Below are 23,937 nucleotides of genomic sequence, written 5' to 3' on the forward strand. Positions count from 1 at the left end.
CGCCACAGGTTTCTTCCTAAAAAGACAGCAAAATGTTGCTTTGAGCAAGATTTGCAGCTATCTGATTGGTGGGGATTTCTCTTTAAAATTGTAGGATCTATACCTTGCAATATAAAGCTCAATGAGACAACTGTTGTAGTGATTTGTTGCTACGTAAAGAGAATTAAATTAAAAATGAAAGTAAATGTGGGCTCTCCACAATGTAATTATATCTTATCAGATATAATACAGAACGCTATATATAGATTTTTATCTAATAATTCATTTTTAAATAAGTTAATGATAGAGTCAACTTAATATAAGAAATAGTTAACATTATTCGTAATTTGTATTAATTTTTATAGTCATTGTCATTGAACATATTACTAATATGACAGTCTTAACATATATAGAACATATCCCAGTTGTAATCATGTGTTTTGTTTGTTATTTGCATCATGCAGTTTAGTGTAATAGAAGTTTATTTCTGTGACAATATCTGTGACACCAGTAGAACATAAATGAAGCTTATGAGTAAGTTCAATAAGGAAGATCTGTAATCACTCATCTACCTGCTTTCCTGGCTGTTCGGTTGCTTTTCTGTTTACATGTCTACTGCTTTCCCATGTTGTCAGTCTCAATATTGACATCATTACTCTAGTCCAATCATCTTCTCGCCCGTCTTCTTTGAGTCTATGGGTCATCGGAGTGTAATCGCCAAATGCATTAATCTCTCTATCTCAATTCGTTCTATTGTTTCAGGTGATCCCGCCTTGTTGAACTGACAGCATGCAAAAATATTTAGCTTGTTGCAAATCAAAATCACGATTCAAACAAATATCATTACTTTTTGACACTGTTTTTTTGTGCATTATTTACTTCAAGCCTCCTGAAAAATCCTCCATTTCTGTAGATATAGATATCCTTTGTTTTTAGTAGTCAAGTCCATGTTTCGAGGCAGGATTATAAATTATGTGCATAAGGGTTAGCATTTTTCATTATTGTTTTTTTCTTATTATTATTAATAATAATAATGATAATTATATATGATTTCATATCAATCTATATCTATCTATCTATCTATCTATCTATCTATCTATCTATCTATCTATCTATCTATCTATCTATCTATCTATCTATCTATCTATCTATCTATCTATCTCTAGATATATATAGGTCTATATAGATATATATAGATATATATATATATCTAGATATATATATCTCTATATATATCTAGTTAGTTATTTTAATAATTATTATTTTGGTTCTGTTAATATTTTAATTGTTTGATTTTGGATCAATTCGATCTTGAATAGCAGTCATTTGTTTCAAGCTTCTAGCAAACTGAATTATGTTTCTAATATATCTCAGCAAAACAAAAAAGCAGGTGTCCAGGCAAGTTTTTAAGTTGCTGGCTCCTTAAAACCTCTAAAATTAATGAATATCTATTTTTTCTGCAGCTATGACACATACGATATATTATATACTTAACTGCAAGTGCTGGGGCCTACATCGGTTTTAATGTGCCCAAGAAGCCTATATTAACAGATGCTGGCAGTGGAAACAGTGGGAAGCAAGAGTAAAGATCAGAAAAGAAAAACAACCAAAGAAATGTCTTGGCCTCTTTGAGAACAGGTGAAGGCAAACATAGATAGACTCCTAATGAATAAATCTGGCCAAAGCCCCTTAAGGTCAGGGCTACATATTTCCTGCTATACCTGCATAAGTGAGGCCAGGCAAGAATAGAGCAGTTGTTCATATAAGCAGCTTTTTCTCGCCAGATAATACTCATCATTGCTCCACACCTGAGGCCACTCAGCGGGGTCAAAGTCAACCTGACGGCCTCAGCCAGGCAGCATCAGTTAGACGCAAGCATAACATAAAGTAAAATAACTTTTTTTTAACCTTCTTTCTTTCTGCAGTTCTTCTAGAGAAATTGGGCATAATGTGGTTGGCTCAAGGGGACGTAGATATCAGCGGCTGAGGAAGAAATTCAAACTTTAACCAATATGTCTCCTAACACTACACAGGTAAAATGCCATTTGCAGACAACAGTCACTTACACATGATCTCTGTAATGTCATTTATGCAGAGAATTATGCACATAACATTCTGAGAAAATCAACAAGCCAAAACACAAAATAACTCAAATGCTGCAAATGTCATGTCTCCAGGTTGTAATGCCGATATTATATACGCTACGTCACCTTTAAGATCAATCAGTGACATTGCTATTTCATGCAGTATAGTTTATCATAACAAGTTATGAAAAAATATGCTTAAGGTGAATGAAGAAAAAACAATAACACAAACAAAAAACTGAGATACAACTCACTGTTCACCACTGGATATGAAATGTCATTTCCTGTGTTGACAGGAACTATGACATTTTAGCTGTTATGTTAATATTAATCATTTTCTGGGCCTATGGGGTCACTTACACTGTGAAATAGGAAGCTGTTCAGTGGAAATCTCTTTATTTTTTTTATTTTTTTATTTGCCAGCTTCTGAATATGTTAGCTGCTATTGAAAGAAAGGCTTTCTCTAACAATCCTCATTTAGTGGTGTGGGTGATATTAGCATGTCATGAATACTGTCCAAGTAAGAGCCCAACAGCACCATCTGAGCTGACTAAATATTATTTTATGTTTTGAATAAGAAGAGGTGCCCACAGGAGTCACACACACACACACACACACACACACACACACACACACACACACACACACACACACACACACACACACACACACACACACACACACACACACACACACACACACGGGTTAAGATCATGTTTGTGTTGACTGTTACATTTAGGCTAACACAAGGCGACCATTAAGAATCCAAGTACTCACACAGTCATGGAACATTAAAGGAAATAGTGAAGCATGAAACAAATGAATGCAGCTGGCAATACCAAGTACACAACTCCACCACAAGGAATGAGATATGTTTCTCCTGACATGTCACAGAATTTCAAGAGAAGTCCAGATTGTGGAGAACACAGAGTTGCAAACAATAAAAGAGAAAATATAAAGGACACGTTGCAATGGTCACCAACCATGAGATATGGCTGTCGTATACAGGCTTTAAAGTATTTGTGGACATTGCGCATGAAGAGGGAATGACAAAAGTGAGGGTTAAGGATCTATAATGAGACGTGAGCTTGAATACAGAAACAACCTTGCAAGAAAATCAAGCAAATAAAAAGCAAGGTTAGAAAGAGTATAGGGGAGATGCTGTCAAGGCCATATGGCACACACACTGTGTGTGTGTGTGTATGTGTGTGTGTGTGTGTGTGTGTACACAAATGTGGACAATCTCTACAGTTCAATGACCTTTGATAGCTTGAACAGTCCTTGGCTGAAGCAAAAGCAATATCTTTATCTTTCATAAATGTCAAGTACCACTCTACACTGTATGATGGTTCCCCGTGTCACAATTTACAATCATGCTTTAAAAATAATCAAAAATAAAATATAAAGTAATCTCTCTACAGCCATCATCCAAACAGCAGTACTTTTGGAAATGGTTTGTTAAACTAGCAGCTCCTGGAGAAGATAAAAAAATAATAACAGAATGACCATCCATTCTATTTGACATTTGTTATTTATGAAACACTTCAAGGTACCCTATTACCTCTGTCTACCTGTTATCATGTGCAGTATGTGCTTTTACAAGGAGACTTAAGTTCTCAAAACTCTTGCCATTTCCATCAAGCAGTACAATCTCAAGTAGTTGCCTTTCACAGCAATTGCTGAAGATGGGTATTATTATAGCATGCCAACTGGTTGTGGTCCTTTTTTATGTTTTAGAAATTATGCTACAGCTATGTAAATTTAATACAACTATTACATTTATGTTATTTCCCCCCTTTTGAACACATATTTTAAAGACAATGCTTGGTAGCAGCTTTAATTGTATTCTGGTTTCCATATTTTAACTTTTTAAATACATGCTTTACATGTGTATATATATATATGTATATGTGTGTGTGTGTGTGTGTGTGTGTGTGCGTGTGTGTGTGTGTGTGTGTGTGTGTGTGTGTGTGTGTGTGTGTATTTCAGTGTAATGTACAACAATGTTGATAAGCTGAGAACAGCTCAGAGTAGAAAAATGTCTTTTACGTATCTGACGGTTCAGTTAGGCTGGCACTTCACAGATAAATGTCTGTGCGCAGGCAAATTCAAGAGGGAGAAAAGGAGCGACGGAAGCATATTTTAGTTGGAAATAACAAAAGAAATCAAACTGTCCATAAAGTTAAAATTGCCTTTTTGAGCCTTTTCATAGAAATGACTTCCCATGAACAATATACTTTTTAATTGTAACCGTTGTAGCCGAATGCGTGTTTGAATATAATAATGACGTTCAAAAGCAGTTTAATGGTGACTAGAAAAGAAGTGGTGGGAAAATAAAAGTCAGATTCACCCACTGCCTCCCATTAAAGCAATTGCTAATATCTTTTGAAGAGTACAACACAAGTTCACCGCCATCTCAAGTTGTCAGTTTGAGTCTGAGGTCTGAATGGAGATTGCTGGCTGAAGCTCTCTGGAGGCAGACAGAAACTTTATGGCTGAGAGTGAAAAAAAGCCACTGAATTGAAGAAAGTGAGGTGAACAGTGGGCAAAGATGAAAGCTGCAGCTAAAGTGGCACGACTTGCATTTCTGTAGCTTGGAGCCTGTATGGTTTAACAGGATGTTGTTGAACCCGTGTGTGTGTGTGCTGTTAGCAGTTTCTGTGTGGAGGAGAAGTAAAGTATATCTGTCGTCATGTGCAGTCACCCGCCTTCATCTGCACTTAACTTCTCATTAGGGGCTCATGTGACATATGGCGAGAACCTGTGACCAACTAGGCATGGTATATGGCGGATACTAGCAGGGTGGGGGTGTACCGGAAGGATGGAGGTGGAGTTGTTTGTGTGACTTGTTGTCACTTGTCAGATACCGTGGCCACTAGCCTTGAGATACTTGGCTGTTGTCTGAGAGTGCTTTATCATCTTGATAAATGCAGCCTTGGAGCAGTGCACTATCAGCATGCTCAGAGGCATGAGACACACTCTGACTAATGAAAAGAGAAGGTCAAGGAGAGGGAGGGGTGTACGGCAAGAGGAAGAGGAGGAATGGTGAAGAGAGATGTGAGTGTAAACGGTATTGAACAACATGTCACACTCTTCATAAAAGGGTTGTGCGTGAGAGAGTCGGAACGGTAATTTTCTAGCGTTGAATGAGTCCTCATGTGTGTGCTCCTGCCTTAGCATCCTTGTGTGCTTCCCTCCAAATGAACAATTGGGTACTTAGTGGTCTTCAAGCCCAGCACGTAAGGAAAAACTACACCTTAACGCGTGAGTCGGCAAATGCAAACAGAATATCGTTATCGGGGTAAAATAGTTCCTTTCTGGACCCTTTTCAAATCACTCACTGCACCATATCTGTGCCACTATGGTTCTAATTACATTTGACAAGAGGGGTTACATTAATTTTCTTGTACCTGTATTGCATGAGACACATTCCTTCTATCTTGAATGTTATTACAGCAGGTGAGGAGAATTTCTAGTGCACGGTTAATTTTGGAGTCATCAAAGTGACAGCGCTGAGCTTGGGAACCCTTTCAGGCTCATTACCATAGTCTGCTGAATCTATTGACAGGGCCCTGCATGACTGGGCAGACGCTGCTCCGGCCCAGTCGTCAGGCAGAAGCAATGATCGAGGGGTTAACAGATGTCGCTCCGTCTTTGGGGGTCACATCCAATCTATTTCCACTGTCGGGACTCAGTCCGAGCAGAGTATGCACAGTGACGGTTCACGCTGGTTCCGTGGACTTTGGTGAGGAAACAAGAAAATAAACAGCTAAGAGAAATGTGTCCACCTATAAAAAGTTACAAGTTACAAATGCACAAGAAGATTTTTGAATTTCAGACTTTCTTGTCAAGGGTCAGATGCACCTTGATATAACTCCCTTCCCCCTTGCTCCTATAAAAAAATGTAAAAAATTAAATAAATAAATAAAATAAATATGTACAAAAAGATATTTTTCTTGCACAGCTGACTTTCTCAGAAAGAGCCAGTACATAGTGGAGTGTGCAATTATCTGAGCTATTCAAGGAGGAAGTGCACAACAAAAAGGGAATGGGGATGTGGGGGTCATAAGCTGCAGAATACTCCAAACTGCAGTGAAGTAATTTACGCCATATACATGCATGAGCTTGTTAAGAAGAAACCCGATATTTGTGGGGAAACTGATCACTGTTTCAGGTAGACCAGGATGTAAACTGAGTGCAAGTTAAGCAATAAAGTAAACACAAAACTGAATTGTTTATGTCTTCTTTTTTTTTCTTTCTTAAGTGGGTGTTATTTAACATGCAAATACGCTCTTGGTCTTGATGAATGGGTGTCAGAACTGAGTATGGTAGCAATTTGTGCCAACTCAACATAGCAATTATCGACAATTCTCTAATAAACTAGACGTAGCATTTCACATCACAACATAATGAAATTGGCTACTTTCCTCACTGGACAGCATCATCATTCCTAGAAAAAAATAGTCTATTAAATACTGTATGTAGAAGCTAGGAAGAAAAATGGTTTAATCCAGAAAGAGGTCAGAGGTCCATTGGAGGTAAGACGGGAACAGAATGAGTCGATTCTGTTTCGTATTAGTTTGCCTCTCAGCATCGGGGATATGGATTATATGCTTCAAACTCTCAGCCTGTTTATGCTGCTCTGCTGCTGCTGTTTGTTTACACAGTGAGGTGAAATTTTCACAGATTGTCACGAAAGGGTGTGTCATTAAACTGTCATTAAATTGTATTTACAGACAGCAGTTTAGACGTAACATCGAGCTATTATATAAAGAATATGCAGCACATTTATATTTGTCAGCAGCAGCATTCTAAGTAAAATTAGGGGATTTAATTAATTTCTACTTTGTCTTGTTTATTCCAAAAGTTAGTGCAAAATCCCCCGTAAAAAAACCCCTTAAAAATAAATAAATAAATAAAATATTCTGCTGTGATTGAACTGTATCGACTTCCCCCTCCTCACCAAAAAAATCCAAAATACATGTTTCAGCAATCATTAAAATAAAAAAAATGCTCATAGAGAAAATCAATACTTGTCCCTGAAAATCTTGAGCAGACAAAACGCACAACACTACGGGCTGTTCAAACCTCTTTGAATGTTTCTGTGGCTAAATAATTAACGGTTCTTCTGTTGTAATGCTACATATTTTTTTCCTCTGAAACTCCTAGAAATGCTCAAATCCATAACGACTTCGGAGAAACGCGGTCGAACAACAAACACAATCATCCAAGGCCCGACTTGCGTCAGCAATGTGCTGCTAACTGTGCTGATTCAGGTATAAATATTATTTTCCATTCAAAGTCTGACATTATCCCTCAGTTACAGAGCCGAAATCTCTCCCATTTCCAGCAGCTGACATCTGATTGGCATTGCCCGATTCAATACAAATAGCAGTAAATAACAGTGAGCAGATTTCAGGACAGCACTATAATTGCAATTGTTGGCTGAAAGGGGTCAGAATGCTGAACTGTGAATGTAATGCATTGAGATTAGCCCCGCATGCATTTGTGAGTCCTGTTACTGTGATGTTGTTGCTGCCTATGACTGTAACATGGGCTGTAATTTGTAGGTTGTAATGCTGCGTGGGTAGATACTCATTGATAGCATTTGGCACACAGCCTTGCTTGGATGAAGCACTTAGCCAAGCCAGTCAATCTAAATATCACAGCCAGTGCTCTGAGTCAATAGGAGTGTGTTTGTCAGCTGAACATGAGGTATAATAATCAGTCAGTCTTTAGCCATCTAATGAACAGTCATCATAAGATGTTTTTACATAATCCTGCCATCTAAGATTACCTTAGTGCTTGTAAAAGCTCGCTGACGATTTGTGCCTCATTACCTTGGGACATTGGTCATTTCATTTCAAGGGTCTGATTTTCATTAACTGCTCTGCCCCCCTACCCATTAGCAGAATGAAAGCTCGGCTGCGACCATCTGGCTGCCAACTAGACCTCAGGGCTGCTTTATGGCTCCATTGAGCTTCACTAAAGGGAAAGTTGCACTATTAGAGCCTATTCTGCAGCAGGCCAGCGGGAGGACGGGAGAGATGCAAGGACAGTGTCCCATGCTTGGGGGATATAGAGGGGAAGCAGAGATAAATTTAGAAGAAAATGAGAGAGATGTCGGTGCTTAAATAGAGGAGGAAGTGAGAGGCAAACGGAGACAAAGTCATATAAAACCTGGAAGAAAAGCCGACCAAAGACGGGGAAAAAAAGAAGAAAAGGACAGTCCAAAATGAGCCGGCGTGTAATGACGATGACATGCATGACATTTGTGAAATAAATTGTCTGTTTATTCCCAGCAGTCGAGTCAGAGCGGTGTGACAGAAAAGTGAGACGACTAATGATAACACACTCTGGTTAATTTAAGATGCTGCATGTGTACAGCTCAAAGGACTGCTGTACCTTTTATTGCCTCCACTGCAAAAAAAGAAAAAAGAAAACAAAATTTATTTTTAGAAGAAATGGTCTTGTTTTTAAAAACAAACAAACAACTGCCCATTATTTATATTATTTTAGCATCTCCAATAAAACTGACCTTGGTTCTCCCCCAGTACCTTTATGATCCCACCCTCAACCCCATCTCTATTCATGCCTTAAAACTGCATTTATTTTGATGCCGTTTTACTGCGTTCTTGCACAGCAGACAGCCGTGAATGCATGTCACCCTCCCGTGCCTTCCTCCGTTGAGGTGACAATAGAACTACGCAGAAAACCGTCCTGAGGACGAGCATGTGCATGTTGTTTATTTTGACTGCGTAGACTTCTGAACCATTCGTGAATTTTAGCCATTCCTGTTCATGCATGACTCACATGCCCACGTTCTGTTCGTCAAGTCAGAAGTTACTGACTGGATGAACAGAATGTGGGCACACAGCAATTATTTTACTGGCTAAATTAAGCCCTTTGATATAGCAGGCGTAAATTATAATAATAAAATGGCCTAGATAACTAAAGGGGGTGTAATGATAAGCATAGTAGATACTATCTACAAATGCTTTTTGAAAGGTTAGCTGTCATAAGAAGAAAGCATATTTCAACAAGCTTATCTAACTAGTCATTTTAGAATAATCCTCTTTGTCACACTTGGACTGTAAATTAGATTACTGATGAATGAAACCATAGTTTATGGTAATTACTTTGCTAAATAAGAATCTGTGATGGCTGGCCTTACTCTGCACTCATTCAAAGTCATGTGGTCTTGTCCCATGTTCAGAATCAGAGGTCAGAAGTCACATAAAAGCAGCTCTTAATGCTCCTATGACTTTGGCATCTTGCTCCAGTTTAGCATCTTCTTACCTGCACACAGACTAAAGTTAAGTTTTCCCAAAGAATTGTTCATTACATTCTTGCTCTGGGTTTTTCCCAACACAATGACAAGTTAAGTAACCCTGATAACCAATTTAGCACCCCACTTTATCCATTAAAAAGTTAAAGTCTCTTGCCAGAAGTAGGTAGGCTGACATCATTGGCAAATACTTACAGCCCCGAGAAACTATAGCTGGATAAGAGAGGGGGAAAAAAAGTGACCTAAGGGACTCAGAGCATGGCATAGTTATTTCCAGCACCTGAGGAACGTCTCACCTCAGGGCTTGTCATGCACAGCAGGGTCTAAGCTTTACAGGGAATTGGACTGGAAAAAAAAATCCACTCAGCTCCAGTCTTGACTCCTGTGGGCACAAAAACTAGCCAGGGAAGCGTATGCTGAAATTAGGGTAAGAAAAAGAAAAGCAATGTATTTCAGCAAGTGCAGGGTGGAATACAAGTGTAAACTGACCAGCGAATTGAAGCTCAAGATTCACACAGAAAGCTTCTTCTTTTTTTTTTTTTTAAAGATAGTGTACATGTACCTCTCACTCACCCTTAAAGCCTGCAGTAATCTGCACTCTATCTTCATTCTTGACTCACCACAGTGTCTTTGGAGGCAGGACATTTACAGAGGTTCTGGGTGTCCAAAACCAAATAGAATGAGTTGCAAATAGCTTTAAAATATGAGTTTAGACGTGCACGTTATCTGCTTTTTCACAAGTTAGTGAATTTATAGAAGGAAAAAAACAACAAAAACAACAGCAGAAGTCTGAGAATAAGTCAAGTATTATGTCTGGTATAGGCTATCCTAAAAATGCCATCTTTATATATTCTTGTTGAACCTGAACGTGGCTATTGTGATGATTAAAAGGAAGGCTGTTAAAAAGAAAAACATCATCACAAGAAGCTCCAAAGACCGAAAGAACGCACAGAGCTCAGTTATTCCTCTTCCTCCAGCTAACTTTGAGGCTGTTCCATCAGCAGACGCTAGGAGCTGTCCGCGGTGCTGAATCCTCGGCTTCCTTTTTCTCTCCCCCCCCCCCTTCCTCTCCATGTGCCGATAGCTCACACAGCCAGCAATCCGCTTACTGAGCGTCCAAATTAAAGAGGGACCTCCGCATTTCACTTGATTATTCTCGACGGTCTTCAGTCGGCGAATTATTGAGGAAGTGCGAGAGCATCCCGCGAGCCTTTGTTTAAAGTCCTCGCCTTGCTTGTTTTTATTCTTTTTTTGTTTTTCCTCCCCTGGAAGTATTCTTCTTCTTAACACAAGGACGTGCTCCGTAGATACGCGAAGAGCGACCTCGACTTTAGTAGACATGTGCGTGAAACAAGGCTGCCAATTTCAGACCCTCTGCACGGTTTTGCTTCTCGCCGCCGCCGTGGCCGAAATCCACGGGCAAGGTAAGAACTTGCGTCTTGGTGCTTTTGTACTTTTCTGGAATTTTAGTTTTTTTCACCCCTCCTTTCCTCTGTCGGCTAAAAAGCGAAGGCAGAGTTTAATGACACCGGGCTCACGATTCTCAGATCTACAAGTGTGATACAAGTGTTAATGTTTCCAGTGACTCGTTATCATTGTTAAGTTTATGACGTACTGTACTACAGCACTGCTGGGGCTAAAAGTTGCGAGAGGATAGTCCTGTTTGTTTTCTCTATTATACACTGTAAACTACCGAAAGAAGGAAATGGAATCTGAATTTAAAGCGAGAGGCAAATTAATGAAACCCAACAGTTGCAAACAAAGCGTGGTGAATTAGAAGTTATGGCGCATCACTGGAGAAATGCGTTTAACAGTCAGTTACATAACAATAGGCTGTCCAGCACAACTTACACAAAATGGCTTTAATTTGTTCTAAAGAGAGACACACACATCCACGTGGCCACATAAATAGCATGGAAACAGCCTCTCTCCCCAGCTCAACCAACCACCACTACCACCACCAGGCAAGAGGAAAACTAAATAAGACAATCAGAAACTAAACACCAATAAATATGAACCTGAACCAATTGATCAATTTTCCAGCGGGATGTTTATTCGGTGGGAGTAAGCAGTCAGGAAGCGACTTGTTTGGGCGCTGAGGTCTGTGTGACAGACGGTGCTCGGTAATAAGACTCTAATCCTTGGGAATTGCTGAAGATTATTGACCAAGCTGTTTGACACAGATGAGTGCTTGTGGGAAGCTGCAACGGATTCATGCACAGTGGCCTTGTCCTAATTATTTCTCTAGTGTGGGCCTGCCCTTTCATCATCTATGCTTTCTGCTGGACACTATCTGTGTTTCTGCTTGTCTGCACAGCTTTACTGTCACCCCCCCCCCCCCTCTCTCTCTCTCTCTCTCTCACACACCCCTCTTTTGTGGAAATGATGTATATCTATTATTGTTCAAGTAACTGGATATGGACAAGAGCCACCACAGAAATAGTGAATGTTAAGTTTGCAACTCACAAAAAACACAAGACGAAAACAAATGCATATGAGTTTATTATAAAAGTAGGATTTCTGGATGTTATTTTGCCATTTTTATCTAATGCGGGCAACATCTAAAGTTCAAACAGATGCCGGCAAATCAAATGCCCCTGTCCATCCTCTTGTGACGAAGCCTTTTATGAAAGGTGCCTGTTTGGTGCTGAAAATGAACACATTCACGAGCAAATAGTGATTACTAAACAATGCAATAACTGCGAGAGTGAATTCATACTGCCTGGGCTGGTTCAGTCATTACATCTCAGCCCTTTGAAAACTGAGCTGCAATTCCACACCAGTGCCTGAAGCAATATTTTACACCATCAACAAAACATCAACTGATTGAATATCTAGTGGGAGAAAGGTGTGCTGTACGGGACAGCACAGACCTTTTTTGATTTTTATATAATAAGAGTTCAAATCCGGATCTTTTCGATACACCTGAAATACATTTAGAGCGTTTAAATCTTGATTAGCATGTGAATAAATACACACTCAGTGGTGGCGCACAGAACAATGCCGCTTTGAAAGATGTGTGAATTTTTGACTGTTTTCGGATTCACGATCGCACAGATCCCAGGCACACACCTGCTCTATTCGCCCGCTGCTCGAAACTCTAGGGAGAGTGAGAAATGCAGGGTGCATTATTTTTAGAGCAAAATAAAATTTAACAGCTTCCATTAGCTGCTGTTGCTTACCCAGCAAATGTTCACACTGTAGTAAACTCTCCAAGGTGGGGCATATCAATTTTTAATTCTTGAAAGTTGCCATTATCAGGAGTTTTGAATGCGTACTCAGTTACAGGAATGATTAACTTGTAGTTTTGAAGAGGTCCCAATCTCTCATTTGTGCTATGACTTGTTATTGTGAACTTGATTAATTTACCTTGCAGGGGGAACACAAAAACAACCATTCATTTTGTTGTCAAGTTTTTTGGAACCGTGCCATTATTTTCTCACCTGAACTGGATTTCTTTTTTTTTTCCAAGAGAAAAATCAGTCTCAGGTATTTATTAATGAAACACTTTCATTTAATTTATGATTTTTGCTTGACTCTAATGTTTCAGTCAGTAGACGTAAAGATTGTAAAGATGTATAAAAAACTCTTAATAATAATTACAGTATCAGTCCAAAGATATTTGTGCTGGCCTTCGAACAGCACTCAAATCATCCACCTACATATGTTACTTTGCAAAAGAATTACTCAGCCCTTTATTTCGTCACATTAATAAGGGGTGATTTGCAGAGAGAGACAGAGGGAGGAAGGCTAAAATTCAGAACCTCCCAGCTAATAAAAGCACCATTACCTGCAAAAACAACGAGGAAAGACTTCCCGTACAGCCCCTGTATATCTTATGCTGTTAATTAGGCACTTACTTTTAGTTTGTCCTCAAACATCTGCAGGAGTTCTGTGTGTACTCTGCATGGTTTCCTTACACTTACATATACACTTAGAAACCCATGCTTACATTTTCTTCATCTTAAACACAGACAAGCCGACACTGTGTTACGAAAAAGTCTCACTTCATAAATAGACAAGCAGAAAAAAATCTGTGAATCATATTGAATATAATTAAAATGCCATTTATGGGTTGCAATTTAAACATACTTTATAAACTACTGCATATGTGCCGTGAGAACAATACAAGAAGCAGCATTTTTCATCATATTTGTTGTCAAAGGGTAACAAGCCCTATGCAGTGCTCACTTACACTCTCTGCAGGATTTTGATTGCCTTAATACACAAGTCTGCTGGTCTGACTTGGATAGACAACAAGAAGGTAACAGCTTGAACTTTTATTCAGTGACAAATCAAATTTACCCTCCGATCGACAACGCGTTCTAGCGCTGGGTCAAATCTCATTGTAGGCCATGCAGGAAATGCTAGAGGAGTGCACTGCATACAAAGTCTAAGCAGCCAGAGAAAGAAGCCCACATGTGACAACCTCCTTTATCTACATTAAAAAAAGCCGGTCTGCTAAATCAAAATATACTAAAAAAGCATATTATATTTCGACTTGTTACAAAGTCATTACCAACAAAAACAAAGCAATAACTGAATTTTTGTCCGGGAGTATTCAAACAAGTATGCCTAATAAGATGCCAGCAGATGTTAAATAGCTCATTGTGCAGTCATTTAGTGTGCAAAGTTTCTGTTGGCCCTGGTGTGAAACTTAAAGTGTTACACAATTTAATGACATTCAGCTGAGCCTATTATCTTTATGCATGCACATTATCCCCGCCTGTTAATAATGATCTGTAGTGATCTGGGAGTTGCAGGAGATGTGTTTTATGTATTCTGAAGTTCATTAAATCAGTGGCGATCTCCTCCTGGCAGACAGAATTCTCATTGACACACCGCTGTTGATTTTAAGAATGTGTGTTGAATTCTGTAAATCTTTGTTGTTTGAAAACGTAATATTAAGTGTCACGAATCCTGTTGGTAAAACAGTTGTAGGCTGATAATAATATTATTCACTTTATGGGAGATTAGATAATGTAAAGCAACACCACTAACATTTACCCTGCTGTAGTCCCTAAAACTGATGTGTGTTATAAATGAAAATGTCTTTATTTGGTCTTAATAATGGATGAGATGCATATTAAAACCACCGCCAGATACCAAAATGTTGGACTCACAGGAAGGATGAAACACGTTTCCGTGCTTATGCTTTTGTGCTGACACCTGTTACCACTACAGCACAATGAAGTGCCTTTCATTTCAAGCAGTTTTTTTTTGTATGCACATTCAACTCGGTGGCAATTCTTCCTGTTTGTCATACTAATGGTACAGGTTACAGAACAAGCTTTCTGTCTTCCATTGTTGTATGTGTTGTTCTCATTCACATATTCACACAGTTTGCCAAGATCACGGTTATAAGGAGGCATAATTCTGCCTTTGGGTAGATTGCTGCTACGAGCGGGAAAAAATCAGAACATCCTATAATTCCAGGGGAGGTAACAGAAATCATTCAACACCTGTTTGTTGGATTGCCAGTTATTAACTTCATCAAGGGCTATTCAGCATCTGTGTGCTGTCATAATTAGTTTAACTTTCCCAAGGCCTGTCAATGGTAAATGAGAGTCATTATGCCAGAATGCCCCTCTTCAAGGCTTGGCGCCTGCTTGCCTGCCTCAGTCCCTCTCTGTGCCTGTCTCAGTCTCTTTCACTGCCTCCTAGGTGGAGCTCACAGCTTGGCTGAATGCGACTCATTTTCAACTCTTCATGTGCAAATGCCTTTCTCGCTCTGTGAGAATGTTCTATGCATCCTAATTTGACTCATTGCCTCATATATTTTCTTCCTCAAAAAGTATGGAGCTTTATTTGTGAAAGGCAAATGGCTATTTTTGGAAGGATTTTTATTTTTTGGGGGGATTTCATCACCGTATTGCTGGGCTTCTTCTCCAACAGCTGGAGACTCATTTATAAAAATGCACTCAGATTTATACTTGTCTTAAGATCATTCCTGGTAGCGTGCTCATGTTTGATTCATGAAAGATGCTGAGCATAAAAAAACCCCAAACCAAAAAACATTGGTTAAGCAGGTTTATGAATCGATAAATCTCAATCAACTTAAAGTGACAACAGCTGTCTTGCGATTTTTCCTGATGTAATACCTGCACGAATAAGGGTTTAGTGTGAAACAGCCATAAACCAAAACAGAAAAGCGAACTTCACGGAAGATGAGATTACAGCAATGGCAGAGGTAACGCTAGGTAACACATTATTCAGTGGATTAAGTCGTGGGGTGACAAACAAAGCATAACACGCGGCTTGAGAGTCTGTCTTTGGTGTAGTGAATGGGTAGAAACACAAAACCGTGACTGATGTCTGTATGAGAATGAAGGACAGATACACAATCGCTTACATGAAGTCTTGACTTCAATGAAAGGGATGAGAGAGAAGTTCATCTGTTTAATTTGTCCTTAAGATCAAAACTGATTGTTAGATTGTTTAATAAATGAGGCCTTTCATATACCATGACTAACACTTCAAATCTAGATGAAAACTGTGTAAATGACTGGACGTGTTTTTAACGGCCCAGCTTCTTGTTACTGTGTGGTTAACACACCTTAGGCCAGGTTCTATTAATACTAAAAAGATTGGATTGGACTAATCTGTTCTAAATCTTAACCTGTGTAAAGCAATACGGTGGCACTAATGTGTTAGCTAAGAAAACAAATGTTGTCTGCCATACATTCACACTCACGTGTGTGTGTGTGTGTGTGTGTTTTGCTTTAATATTCATCAGCACTCACATACACCAGTTGTCACTTGGCCATTAAACAATTTAGCAACAGAACCAGTGCAGTTTAAGCACTGAGCAAAGCCGCTCTTTAGTCCTGTACAAGGAAATTAGCATTTACACACTAGCATGCTAAAAGAATACAGGCACAGTATTTACCAATTATTATTTATGCAATGCAATTTGATTTATCTATCTACATTACACAAAAGAATTAGCCCAAATTTAGTTACATGTAAATGTTCCATGTGATTTTGTTACATAAGTACAATGAATATATTAAAATGATTAATTTAATTGCATCTGGTCAAATGAAATGCACAGGATTGGTATAAATTCAGTTAATACCAAACACATTATATTACAGTTTCCATTCTATCTATCTATCTATCTATCTATCTATCTATCTATCTATCTATCTATCTATCTATCTATCTATCTATCTATCTATCTATCTATCTATCTATCTATCTATCTATCTATCTATCTATCTATCTATCTATCTATCTATCTATCTACTAATTGTACATTACTAACCCACTATTTTTCACGCATACAGCATTACAGCTAACAGCAGCTGATTTCATTTCAGCCCCAATCAGATGCAATCTATCTATATGTCTATATTTTAGAGAGAAGACTGGCTATTTTGCTGATAGCGTTTCACAGTCTGTTTGTTTAATCAGCCTGACAGTTTGGATAGACTTGAAATGGGTTCCTGCATCTAGATAATTATGTGAGAGGTTTTTTTTTTCTTAACACAATCACCTCTTAAGAGATTTCAGGTAACATTTTTACAGTGAAATTGTCAACACGTACCCTCAGCAAAGTAGTAGATGATTTGGGCAGGACCCTGCAGGAAACCGTACGGAGCTAATTTGGGGAAGGGGGATCCATGTCTAATTTATATCAAGTGAATAATAGTGCCCCTGTAGCAAAACTCTAAATGAAGAGATGTCGACCACTTTGTCAAGGCACTACATCGAAGGCTTACTTTGTACCTGTTTTGCCTTTGGCCTTGTGCCTTATCGATTTCGCCAGTTGTACACTGGGGGGTGGGGGTGGGGGGTGGGGTGGATCGGTGGGCGCAATAGCAATAGCAACCACCAGGCCAAGCCTCCTTTCTGCACCTTTTTACGCTCTGCCTGGCTGTGTACACACCTCCCTAATCAGGACTGGCGTGTTTTGCGGCTGCGGTGGGGATGGCTCTCCGAAACGATTAGGCCTGGGGACAGCTCTAGCTCTCTTCCCCTCTTCTCCACGCCAGATCCCATCTAGAAAGCATTTCATCTGTGGCAGTGGAAAGGCTTATGTAGGGTCGGAGAGTGCTGTGTGGAAAGCAGCAGCTAATAGGCTGTGTAATGTGTTTGGGGGAGTAGTTTTAGTATTCACAGTTAGTGCTGACCTCTGGCAGGCTGAGCCACCCCCACAGTAATTTCCTATGAAAAGATGTAATTGAATTCATCAGGATGAGTAAACATATTAGAAGGAGCGGAGAAAGATAACAATGTTGTGGATAGATCCAGGAAGAGGATAGTTGCTCACCAAGTAATTGAAAATAGTCAAAGACAAACACAAGCAAAGAAAGTGTGCAGGACGTTGGGAAAAGTTACTGCATTTACGGTAGGGAATGATTTTGATTGCATTTTTACCTCTCTGTCATTTTAAGCACAAATACTTTCAACTGCCATTATAAGCTCACCCAAGCAGTTTTCCAGTGGAAATTAAATCCGTCAGTTTGAATCGCTGAGTGCTATAAAGTATCGCAGCCATGCATACATTTTAAAAATGTTATATGCGTGGTGACATCTCCAATACAGACAACACGGAGGAAAGGGCCACGTTTTGACTGTAAGCCTTTTGAGATATATTGAAGTCGTGTCCCAGAGGACCTTGTGTATAATTTACAGGTTCTAACATCGACCGGCATCTTCAAGATATCGAACATTTTCAGTCCAAGCTGCTGCTTGGTGGTCAGGCAATTGGCTGTCAGTTATAAGGCAGTCATCTGCCTCTGGTTCTCTCTTGGTGATTGTGGTCGCTCTCATCTGTCAGAGCAGTAAGGCAGTCTTTAAAAAGAATACTCACCCTTAAAAATGGATTACTTAGCAGGGAACAGCCGGTGCTCTGTTAGACCATGTCATTGATTGCTGGACTATACTGTAGCCCTTAGCTGCAAAAGCAGGTTTGTGCATTTCTGACATTAGATGGTGTGTGAAATAGAAGGTTAGTAGCTTCCTAGTGGAAAAAGAAAAGCTTTGCAGACTCAACAATCCCCTTTACAGTGCATTCTGCATTCTGTTGCTTATCATGCATATTTGTGCTTCAGCTGCATTGGCATGGAATTTGGGACAAATGCTTAGTGAATCCCAGAATAATAGCTTTGGGCAATATAGTAAAATTTTCCAACAGCCATTGTGTAACTGTTGATTGCTGATGTATTTACAGAGGTGTGTGCACAGTGCAATCCTGCTAACGCCTCTGTTTGTATTAGCATGGACTGTAGGGCAGGTTGTTAGTTCAGAAATTTGTTGAACATGGGAATGGAGACTTTCATACTACTGCTTCACTTACCACAGGAGCCCAGTTCTACATGGCACTGCACTGGCTAGTCATTTACCAATCATATACATCAGTGTTTCTGTATAAACTTCAACTTATAGTCAACACAACAATAGAAGATACATGTTTTATTTTTAGAAATTGTGACCTACAAATTAATTTTGCAAGCTCATGAAACAGTAAATCCTTCAGCTTGTTTAGTTCAGGGATCCAAAAACAAAATAAAGGCAAGGCAAGGCAAGGCAAGTTTATTTGTATAGCACAATTCAACAACAAGGTGATTCAAAGTGCTTTACAGAGACATTAGAAACAAGAACAAATAAAAAGCATGATTTAAAATTGATTAAAACAAGCAAATAAACTAACTAATTAACAAACAAACAAACAAACAAACAAACAAACAAACAAACAAACAAACAAACAAACAACAGTATATAAAATCAAAACAGATAAAATCAGAACAGTAGATAAAATCAGTAGTTAAATGTAAGTTTTGAAATTTAAGCTTAAAGTGTGGATTTGGTGCTTTATTCAAATGCAGCTGAGAACAGGTGAGTCTTCAACCTGGATTTAAATAAACTGAGTGTTTCAGCTGATCTGAGGCTTTCTGGGAGTTTGTTCCAGATATAAGGAGCATAAAAGCTGAATGCAGCTTCTCCGTGTCTGGTTCTGACTCTGGGAACTGATAAAAGACCGGATCCAGATGACCTGAGGGATCTGGATGGTTCATACTGGGTCAGGAGGTCATTGATGTATTTTGGTCCTAAACCATTCAGAGCTTTATAGGCCAGCATCAGAACTTTAAAGTCTATCCTCTGACGGACAGGCAGCCAGTGTAAGGACCTCAGAGCTGGACTGATGTGGTCCACTTTTTTGGTCTTAGTGAGGACTCGAGCAGCAGAGTTCTGAATGAGCTGTAGTTGTCTGACTGATTTTTTAGGTAGACCTGTAAAGATGCTGTTACAGTAATCAAGCCTACTAAAGATGAATGCATGGACTAGTTTTTCCAGGTCCTGTTGAGACATCAGATCTTTTATCCTTGATATATTCTTGAGGTGATAGTAAGCTGACTTTGTTATTGTCTTAATGTGTTTTTCTAAGTTTAGGTCTGCATCCATCACTACACCCAAATTTCTCGCCTGGTTTGTGGTTTTTAGATGTATAGATTGAAGTTCTCTGGTGACCTGTAATCGTTTTTCTTTGGCGCCAAAGACTATTACCTCAGTTTTGTTTTTGTTTAGCTGGAGAAAATTGTGGCACAACCAGTCATTGATTTCCTCAATGCATTTACCAAGAGCCTGTACAGGGCCTCGGTCTCCTGGTGACATTGTGATATATATTTGTGTGTCATCTGCATAGCTGTGATAGTTTATTTTGTTGTTGTTTATAATCTGTGCCAGTGGGAGCATGTAGATGTTAAACAGAAGGGGTCCCAAGATGGAACCTTGGGGAACTCCACATGTGATACTTGTCTGCTCAGATGTGAAGTTACCTATTGATACAAAGTATTTCCTGTTTTCTACGTATGTTTTGAACCAGTTTAGTACAGTTCCTGAAAGACCTGTCCAGTTCTCCAGTCGTTTGAGTAATATGTTGTGGTCAACTGTATCAAATGCTGCACTGAGATCCAGTAAAACTAGGACTGACATTTTTCCACTGTCTGTATTCAGACATATGTCATTAAACACTTTGGTCAGAGCGGTTTCAGTGCTGTGGTTCTGTCTAAAACCTGACTGGAAGGCATCGTAGCAATTATTCTGTTTTAAGAAGTAACTGAGCTGTTGAGAAACTGCTTTTTCAATGATCTTACTTAAAAACGGGAGATTTGAGATCGGCCTGTAGTTGTTCATTTGTGTCTTGTCAAGATTGTCCTTTTTCAGTATAGGTTTGATTACAGCAGTTTTCTAGTGATTCTGGAAACACACCTGATAATAAAGAAAAGTTGACGATCTGTAACAGGTCTGACTCTAAAGTCTTTGAGACCTTTTTGAAAAAACTTGTTGGCAGGACATCTAAACAGCAGGAGGAGGAGTTCAGTTGACCTAAGATGTCCTCCAGGTCTTTGCTGTTAATAGGTTGAAACTGTTTCATGGTGTTTAAACAGTTTTTTGGTGGACACAGTACATATCCTGGATCTGCTGTTGATGTACCAATTGCTTGTCTAATTTTTTGGATTTTTTCAGTGAAGAATTTGGCAAAGTCATTGCAGGCCATGGTCGAATGAAGTTCAGCTGCCACTGACACAGGGGGGTTTGTTAGCCTGTCAACTGTAGAAAATAAGACCCGAGCATTATGGCTGTTTTTAGTGATGATGTCAGAGAAGTAGGACCTCCTTGCACTCCTCAGTTGTAAATTATAATTGTGAAGTTTCTCTTTATAAATGTCATAATGAACCTGGAGGTTTGTTTTTCTCCATCTGCGCTCAGCTTTCCTACACTCTCTTTTTTCATTTTTCACCAGTGTGGAGTTTCTCCATGGAGACTTTTTCCTTCCAGAGATAACCTTCACCTTAATGGGAGCAATAGTGTCCATTACATTTAACATGTTAGCATTAAATAAATAGATAAATACAATAAAAACAAATTGTACCTGCATGTTAGAATTACCACAGTGGCAATGTTACCATGCTAAATGCACACTGAGTGACTATTTTCACATCTCATTTCTTTTTTGTTAATCAGATTTTTTCTCCAAAGACATGAAATAATGAGTGTCCCATGTTATGTCTTTAAGTATTAAGCCTCAGATAATGTCCAGGCTACATGACTTCTCTGAAGTACCTGTTACGTTTGTTTTTGTAAAAGAATGGGAAGTAGAATTCACCGCATTTGATTTGTTGGAGATTTCTCGGCTCAAATGGCATTAAGATGTCATTTCCCTCCATTCAACTGCTCGCGGTTCTGTTTTCGTTTTTTTGGCATGTTGATTTAGTGAATCCATTGTGTTTGCATTGAAATAGAAGTGTATTTAGAGGGATATGTCTATGTACATATTGTCATTGTTAAGTTAAGCCGTTTGCCTTCTAAATGTGGATTCCCTGATGCCCTATAAGGCCTGTGCTTTCATGCGATGTGAATCTTAAATTATTTAAATCCCTTAAACATAATTTATACCCTAATAAAATCTAACTCAGGCATAAAACTAATACCTGTAATCAGTTTTTAAACAAATGATGACTCCTTTTATCCAATTTTAAATGACGCTGATTGAAAAAAATTACCTCTGTGCCTTTTTTTATGCTTTCTTAGTATATTTGTTTAGTAGTTTTCTTTTTCTCTTTTGTAGTTTTTCTTCTATGAATTTATCTTTATTTAATTTTTCATTTTGCATTAAGATGAAAAATTCCCTTTTGACTTGTCATTTGACCTAGACGTTTTTAACATAACCTAGTATCTTGGAGTGGAGTGTGTATTCAGTCCATGAGGCCTTGTCGTGTATTTTGAAAGATTAAATCTGAATTATTAAGGCAAAGAGAGACAGAAAGGGAAATCTAACAGTAGGCGATCAGCATTGCAATGACCAGACAAGACCTCACACATAGTGTATACACATAAAACCCAAAGTGCTCAAGGTCTGGCTGGGTGGGAATAAGCCAAATATTTTTATATCAGTTTTTGCAGTGCGCTCCCTTGTGATACAGTGTTAACAGCATTCCTTTTATGAGAACAGCTGTAAATTAACTGTAATCCAGATAACATCACATTTTCTGTCATGCTCTCATATAATAAAAACATAAAAGAAAAATCACCTGCTTCAAAAGATCCCATTGTGGAAGTGAGCTATTGAAATATACTGCAAAACAGTATTATCAGCCCAACCATGCTTGTAATGTAAATGTCATATGTATAACTATAGTTTGAATATTGCTACAATCAGATTGTTATGTCTTTTTACTTACTATCTCGATTTCTTAGCTCCTCTGGGAGCTTAGTGTGCTTGCCAGCCTTTTGGCTACAGGAAAATGAAAAAAATAAATAAAATTAATATAATGTGTATGAGTTTAACAAGTAGAATTTCTGCAAATGCAAATACTTTCAGTGACTTAACATTGCTTTATTGCAATCCTGTTCATACATGATTCTGCATCAGGCCTAGATGCTGACTGCTTTGTTGAATCAAACTTGCAACATGCAGACAGCAAGGCAGAGACTGAGGAAGAGAACTTCATATGCCAGGAACTTCGCAGAAAAATTTTAAACAAAAAAAAATTCTAGAAAACAGAGAAAGCACGGGCAGTAAACATGTAACAACGGGAATCAAACAGGCAGACACACAGCTGAAAAACAGATAAGGGAAGCAGGAAAAATAAGAAGATGCAGCTGGAGACACAAGCAGCAGGTCAAAAAAGCCAGTTAGGGGATGAGTCACAGGTGCTCAGGTTAGTGGAACAGTGTGGACACCAGGGGCTGAACGCTGAGCGCTTTATAAAGCTGACAAAAAGAATCTGTATGCACATTTTTTTTATTTGCCCTTGTGAATGCACACAGTTTTTGTACACTGAGTACATTGTGGACAGGTTTATTAACTGAAGACATTTTGACATGTGTAAAAATAGTTATTGATGTGCAGATTCCTTTTGTGCACTCTGACTCACTCGGGCAGTTGAAAAGACTAGAAAAGGAATATAATTCTGAATAGTGAGATCTTTTCTGATGTTTTGATGCGCTGAATACTCTTTCATGTGCCACACGATGCACTTATTTGTCTACTATGCTGACAGGTTAGCCTTTGACTGCAGTTGTGCTAGCTAAAGCAGTTTGCAACATGTCAAACCTCTGATCATTCATCATGGTTGATACAATGAAGAAAATGTAACATGGTTGAAAACTTTAGCTGAAATGCCTGCTGAATGAGTCAAATGTTAGTTCCACTGCATCAGTCTAAAGTCATACCAGTTAATTATGAATATGTGGAGGGTCTACATTTATATGTCTACGTGTCTATATGACTACATACAACATTTCTCTACAGGGGAGAACGACTTTGAACTTCTTGACTTCCTTCTTGCTCAGCATCTTCCCAAAGTGCAATTAAAGGATTGAAAGATCCTCCATGATGGCATACAGGGAATCATGGGAGGAGAGAGGAAGCATAAGTTTGCATAATGAAAAGCACCCTATGGGTGAATCTTTTTGCTGCACCGGGGCAAGCACATAATGAGCTGTTACATATCTCAGATTCTCTGAATAAATACTCTTGGGCAGAATCTGGAAAGGGAAACAAAGCAGGGTTCATATTTTAAAAAACCTTCTAGTACAAAGAGTTGCCTCTGGTGAGAATATTCTTAGAATTTT

The 23,937-nt window shown here is 38.8% G+C and overlaps 1 protein-coding gene across 2 annotated transcripts in view; it reads left to right on the top strand.

The window, feature by feature from the left end:
- The first annotated feature begins 10,443 nt into the window (after positions 1 to 10,443).
- Positions 10,444 to 23,937, top strand: part of LOC308386752 (seizure protein 6 homolog) — a 102,328-nt gene continuing 88,834 nt past the window's right edge. For both annotated transcript variants that reach the window (XM_080866511.1, XM_080866512.1), the window contains exon 1: positions 10,444 to 10,775. In XM_080866511.1, the coding sequence (XP_080722637.1) occupies positions 10,691 to 10,775 (85 nt within the window). In that variant the 5' untranslated portion in view covers positions 10,444 to 10,690. The remainder of the gene's footprint in view (positions 10,776 to 23,937) is intronic.

The sequence above is a fragment of the Rhamphochromis sp. 'chilingali' genome (assembly GCF_963969265.1).
Source record: "Rhamphochromis sp. 'chilingali' genome assembly, chromosome: 19".
In the NCBI taxonomy this organism is placed as follows: Eukaryota; Metazoa; Chordata; class Actinopteri; order Cichliformes; family Cichlidae; genus Rhamphochromis; species Rhamphochromis sp. 'chilingali'.